This window comes from Cinclus cinclus, chromosome 16 (genome assembly GCF_963662255.1).
Source record: "Cinclus cinclus chromosome 16, bCinCin1.1, whole genome shotgun sequence".
Lineage (NCBI taxonomy): Eukaryota > Metazoa > Chordata > Aves > Passeriformes > Cinclidae > Cinclus > Cinclus cinclus.
The window spans coordinates 5,645,980-5,652,676 of NC_085061.1; the positions used below are offsets into that span (position 1 = coordinate 5,645,980).

The window sequence follows — 6,697 nt, forward strand, 5'->3', positions numbered from 1 at the left end:
AATGATACAATAAAGTCTTAGATATTGGTAGCACTACTTCAAATAGAACCTTTACTCTCCTCACATTTTAAAACCAAGTAAGTTTAAATCATTATGACTTAACACATTTAATGCCAAAAATACTAAACAGATTTAGGCAAACTACCAATAAACAATGAAACTGGAACAGTCAAACTCCATCAGTTCCTGAGAGCAAGCCATATTTTACTTGTAACTTCAATTTTTATTTTCGTCTATTATTCAGAATAAACAATAAAATCACTGTTTTTGGTTTAAGAACGTAAATGCCTAAGTAAATATACTCCACAAAGGATGTTTCACCATAGCAAGTTAAGTACTAGTTTAAACAGGCTGAAGAGCAAAGAGCTCCAAGCTAAATCAACATTTTATTAAAACACACATTCATAAAACATTATTATTCCTTTAAAAAGCAACCCAAAAGCAAACAAACAAAAAAATCCGCACAAGTAATATAATTAGTATTTTACACTATATGTTTCCACTGAGCATTACGGCACAGATCCCCAAACACAGGTGTCAAACCACAGCACTAACAACAAAACCAAGGTTCATCACAAAGCGGCAACACTGCACAGTCACACTCTGTACCTCTCGAAACGCTTTTTAAAGGGAGGGGCGGGGGGAGCTGGACTGACAAAACCCAGCCGCGGTGCTCCATTGTTTACACACAGGGCCCCGCTGGCAGCACACGCGTCCAGCCCGGGCCCTCCGGCCGCGCCGCGCCGGGGCCTGGCCTGACCCGCAGCCCGCGCTCGGGCACCGGACACCGGGCACCGGACACCGGGCCGGGCTCAGGGCGCGCTCGGCGCCGGCCGGCACACGCCGTGCTCTGCCATCCGGCCCAAAATGGCTCCCGGCCCCAACAAAGCCCGAGCGCCCGCCGGCCCGGCCCCCGCGCTCCCGTCACTCGCCGAGTTTGAATTCGCTGGAGGCGGCGGCCCGGCCGACCCCACCGCCTTAACCCCTGCGGCTCCGCTCCCCAGACCGCCACACAACAAAAGGCGTGCTCTACCTCGCCCCTCACGCTCCTGAAACGTTTCACCTGCCCGATAAGACACCCCCAGAACTAGCGATCAAATTAAACCCCGGCATCTTTATAAGCGACACCTGAATGCCTAAACGCGCACACCTTACAATCACCACATTAGAAGCCAGTCACTCACCGCAGATTTAAGGACATCTATACACCACCACATTTACTAACACATCCATGTAAAAAGCCTGCCAAGCTTGTCCGTAAACCCTCCGTGCAGCTCACTCACGACAAAGAACACCCTGCAACTCACTTCCACAACACCGGTATGAAAATCAGCAACTAGTAATTCACCCCCATAGGTAAAAGCAAGAATTAGACATTAGGGTTCACTGGCAAATTCAACAGAAGCATTAGCCTGGAAGAGTCAGTTGCAAAGCACTGAAACATTTAAAAAAATTAGCAAATATTGAACTTCCTTTTTGCATAACTTTAAACTGAAAGCCAGATGGTGGGATGGGAGGGCCTGCAAATGCTGCAGAAACCCGGAATTTGCTGGCTAATATTTTCCTTCCCTATAACATATTGTAAAAAATATATTATTAAACGTATTTTATTGCAATATAGTATAATGTTAAATAAGGAACGTAAAAAAAGTCAAATCAAATGAAATACTTTTTCTTCCCAGCAGATACAAAACTTACTGGAACTGCCAGAGAACAGGTGCTGTCTCCAGTGTTTCTGACACTTCCACCCCTGTGGTCACTGAAGAGCAGCCAAACGTGAGCATGGCATGAGGAACTCAGCACTATCACCTCAAAAGGAGCGCAGCACTAAAATAGCACATTTTGCTGTAAAAGCTCACTCGGCGAGCGATGACAAACTCTTCTACAGGAAAGCCGCCTGCTGAACAACACTTTCCCCACAGAAGCGGCTGCCCTGAGGTGACAGCCGGGGGACAGGTTTGTTTTCCTGTGCCCCCCAGAGCAGAGCAGAGCACAGCACCCATCACAGCGCCTTACCTTTGCACCAAGGCTCGGCAGCTGCGGCGAGCGCCGGCACCACCGCGCACTTATCAGCTCTTTCACAATCAGGGCGGAAAGCTGCAGGATATAGTTTCTTCTGACAATGAAACCCTACAGATGCCAGGCCCAGAGAGACCGGGGCAGCTGAGGTGTCTCCCTCCTCCCAGCGACGGCCCACAGAACTCCAGGCTAGCGAGGGGTCAGCGCCTGCCCCACGACTGCAGCCCGCGGCGCCTCACGCCCCGCCGCCCGAGCCGGGGACGCCGATTCCCCGCTCGGGGGAGGCCGCAGACCCGAGACACCGCGCCCCGGGGGCTCCCACGCGCGCGGGCGGCCGCCACACGCGGCCCCAGCCCGGCGGGAAGCGGCGGCGGGCGGGCCGGGGGCGGGCGGGGGACGGCTGGGCGCGGGCGGGGGTCGGTTGGCAACGGCCGGGGCGGGCCGAGCCCCGCCGCCTCCAGCCTCGCGTTCCGGAGAGCGGGCGGGGGAAGCGCGGCCCGACCCTGCGCGACGGGGGAGAGCCGCGGCGGGGGTTACCTGGTGCCGGTGCGACGAGAGAAAGGCAGAGCCGGCGGCACAGCCAGCGGCGGCGGCTGAGATTGTCCCGGGCCCCGCCCGCTTTGCCGGGGCCGCCGGGAGCCCCCGCCCCGCCCGCGCGGCGCGTGCCGGCAGCGCCCCCTCAGCGCCCGCCCCGCGCGGCCCCTCACACACGGGCACGGGGCTCCTGCTCCGCCTCCGCCGCCTCGGGCCCCGCTCGGGGCCGGCCCCGGCAGCGGCCGCAGCCCGGCCCTCTCCTGCCTGGCCTTCCGCAAAATGGAGCTGTGGGAGCCTCCGGAGCGAGCAGCGGAGAGGAGAGTTAACTCACATTTTCACTCCGGCCTCTATTGCTTGACTCACTGACTTTCCCTCCCGGTGTTTCCGCTGTTTTCTTCCTACCCGGCCCTTTTGGGATTTTCCTTCCCTTTGAGTCGCCGTCCTCCGCTAAGACTTTGGCTGCGGCACGGCGCAGCCGGCCGCTCGGTGGGACTGGAGCGCTTCGGCTCCGTGTGGTGCCCAACCGAACTCGCCGAAGGCAGCATCAGGCCACGGAAACCTCCGGACAGCCACACGGAAAAGAAATCAATGGTTTGGCTTGCAACTGACCTTTAAGCCTATCTAGCTCCAACTCCCCTGCAATGAGCAGGGACGCCTCCCACGACACCAGGTTCCTCCAAACCCTGTCCAACCTGGCCTTGAGCACTTCCAGGAATGGGACTGGTTCTTGGCGGAGAAGAAACAAGCCCCATTGTTCAAACACCCGGGGAACGTATGCAAATACATTCAACGTGGAGCCTGTGCCTGACTGACATTTTTTTAAGCCTTCAGTCTCGCCAAGTCCACAGTTCTCTTGCAGGCCCAGCTGTTGGCAGGGATGGTACAATGTCGGTGAACAGAATAGGGAATTTGTCACTTGGGAAAGGCTAACCAGGCCGTAGGTTGTTATTTACTTGTGTGTAAGAGAAATTACTCAGCTTGCTGTGAAAGACTGGCTGATAAATATGTAATTATCAAATAATCCAAATGTTTGGATACAAAATGAGAGAAGGCAGCTAATCCTTAAGAAACAGAAAATGCAAGATAAACACATTTACTTAAGGCATTAGTTGATATTGATGTAGCACTGATTTTGGGCAATTCTTGTTTCTTTTAGAGGTACTTTGCTCCAGCTACTTTTCTGAGATGCTGCAGCTGAAGTTGAGCTGACCCCAGTGGCACTTGGAAGCCAGAGTCTGGTTTGGTCAGATGTGCAGCCCTGCACCACTCTCCGCCCTGCACATGGCTAAGTATTTTGCAGAATCAGTTTTCTGGTGACTCGTTCTCTTTCTGTACTTACTCCACACCTGTTTTCCTGTCTTAAGAACAGATAATATTTAAAGGCTTAAGATACTCAGGGGAAAATCACCTCTTAATTTAAATCTCCTTGAAATTCCTTGGTGGTGTGAGGCCAGGCCCTCTCAGAGGTGTTTCCCACCCTGTTCCCCTGGAGCCCAGGCAGGGCAGGCAGCACTCAGTTCTGGCAGGACAAGGCATGTCGTTCTCCCAGGGTGCTGCTCCAGCTCTTGGGCTGCTCTGACTTGTCCTTAGCAGTTGTTTTTCCATCACAACCAGGCCAAGAGGCTGGATGGAGGATGATGGCTGAAGCTGTTTTCCCTCCACTCCTCAGCTATGAGAGGCAATAGAGGTTTTTTTTAAGTTTCCAGGCTTTAAGGGAAACTTGGTCAGATGTCCTGGTTTTGTTAAAACAAACTGGTGTGTACAGGGAGTTAATTTTTCCACATTTCAGTAGAAACTGCTCAGAGGCAAACAAGAATTCTTTTAAGGTTTCTCAATGTCTAACAAGTTCTGAATGTAAAATGGGATGACAATTTTATTGGCTAAGTTGAAGTTTATAGAGAAAAATGGTCCAGAAGAAAAAAAAATATGACCATATCAAAAATGTTCAATTTTTAACATTGTAGAGGGCAGTTAAGAATTTAGAGGAAAAAAAGCTTTCTTAATTGACACCAGGTATGGGGAAACTGCAATGCAAGGCCAAACCAGTCCAAGGACCATATTTCCCTTCCCTTCCCTTCCCTTCCCTTCCCTTCCCTTCCCTTCCCTTCCCTTCCCTTCCCTTCCCTTCCCTTCCCTTCCCTTCCCTTCCCTTCCCTTCCCTTCCCTTCCCTTCCCTTCCCTTCCCTTCCCTTCCCTTCCTCCTGCATTATTGCTCCCATCCCACTATGATTCCCATTCCCAGTACTCTCCTGCAGTCACACCTAGCAAACCAGTTCTCCTCCACATTCTGGTCCCTGCTATCAAAAGGGGCAAATCCCCACAGTGACTGAAGGTATGGACTGAATGTGGCAGAAACCAGTGCAGTGAGGTGCTTCTGACTGGTAGTACTGGGCATGGCATGCTGCTGCACAGGATGGGAGTGGTGACCTTTGTGTCCATGGCTGGGCAGATCATTGTATATATGTAATAGTATGAAAATCACCTAAAATATCTGTAAATCTGATTTGTAGCTCATTAAAGAGAAGGTTTCTCACCACCTGCATCCCTTTATTGTTAAGCTCAGCAGGGCCTTTTCCCTGCAGCTCTCAGCTAAAGGCAGTGGGTGCTGCATCCAGAGCAATTGTGCTATCAGGTAAAGGGGGATGCAGAGCACTTCAGCTCAGTTTTGCCACTAGATCTCCGTGGTCCTGACTTACAGGGGATTTCAGACATTAACAAGAAAAGCCGATTACACCCAAGGCAGGCCGGCAGAGCAGCCGTTCTCCTCACAGCTCTCATCTGCTGCTTCAGCTCAGCTCCTGCTTCTCTGGGGGACTGATCCCAGTAAATGGACACAAGCTTGTTAACTGTAATTTTTGTTGATCCTTCAGATACCTAATCATGAAGATTTTTTCCTTTATTTTTCTTTCTCTCTTTTTAAGACATGGTTAGCGTTTCACATGGTGGGCTGAGACACAGAGCAGTCCATGATGTATCCAGCAGGACCAGCTCTGATCCACTCTTCTAGCAAACAGCTGCTCCCTTTGCAGGGATCCTAACACAGATTCTGCAAATGAAACAGAAACTTGGCTGCTCTCAAGCCAGCAGTTGGCTTTCCAAAGCCAAGATGTTACTTTATTTTTGGGGCAGTGCTCCAGTATGTTTGTGTGGTGCAGACAAGGGGCTTCCCCCAGCAAAATAAAGCCTGTGCATCAGAACTCCAACTTCTCTATATAGAACTATTATAGTACAATTTATTTATAATAAATAAATAAATAAATAACTTGTGCCATAATGACATAAATATCTATTATGGTTATACTGCACTATAACTGGATAGTTTTATCATAGTACTATGTAGTAAAACAGTACTATGGACTATACTAATTCTTTCTGGTTACTCCTGGCTTTAACTTATTATACCTTAATAGCTAAATTTCTCTGTGTAGAGATGAGATTAGATTAGAGCTGTGATATGTTATTGCAGCCTATCATAACTTTGCAGTTACAGCTGGAGGTCAGTGTCTGGGAACAGACTGCTGACACAAGCAGAGAGGTGCATTAGTGCACCTTCCCCATGGGCTCACATGACCCTGCAGGACTGGACACCTGCAGAGTGTCTGCAATCTGCCAGAGCATTCCTGAGGAAACCTGCACGTCGCCTGTATGGACCCACACAGATGACAAGTGGATGGATCTGGAACACACTTAACCATCAGCCTCTCCTGAAATGCTCTCTGATGTAGACCCTGTCTCCAAGCTTAGTTATCTCATTTGTCAGTGTCCTCTCAACATCTAATTAATTGAATCTATTTAAGGTAGCTAACAAATATATAAAAGACCCTATATTCAGTTAGACAAATGGATGCACTTACCTAAAAACATTTGTTTTGCTGAGAATCCAAGTCCCAGGATCCTCCACAACAGGTCTTCTGGCTTACAAGGACGAAGACAGAGGCACAACTGCTCGTCACAGGAAGGGCAGGGCTAAAGGCTGCTTATCTAAAGTGCCTGAAAGCCTGAAAGTTTGAGATAACAGTTCTGCTCCCCAAAATTGCTCTTGCTTAAAAGTGACGTAATGCATATGCTGCTAGTGACATTCTGTAATGTGCACTAACTAAATCTAGAAAATATAAGAGCTGATCTGGCCAAACAGGAAAAAAAA

At 50.0% G+C, this 6,697-nt stretch overlaps 1 protein-coding gene across 1 annotated transcript in view; it reads right to left on the minus strand.

Annotated features, from left to right (window-relative positions):
- Positions 1-6,512, minus strand: part of SUN1 (Sad1 and UNC84 domain containing 1) — a 33,474-nt gene extending 26,962 nt beyond the window's left edge. The window contains exon 1 of the mRNA XM_062503914.1: positions 6,408-6,512. Coding sequence (XP_062359898.1) covers positions 6,408-6,417 — 10 coding nt within the window. The 5' untranslated portion in view covers positions 6,418-6,512. The remainder of the gene's footprint in view (positions 1-6,407) is intronic.
- Between the last annotated feature and the right edge of the window lie 185 nt (positions 6,513-6,697).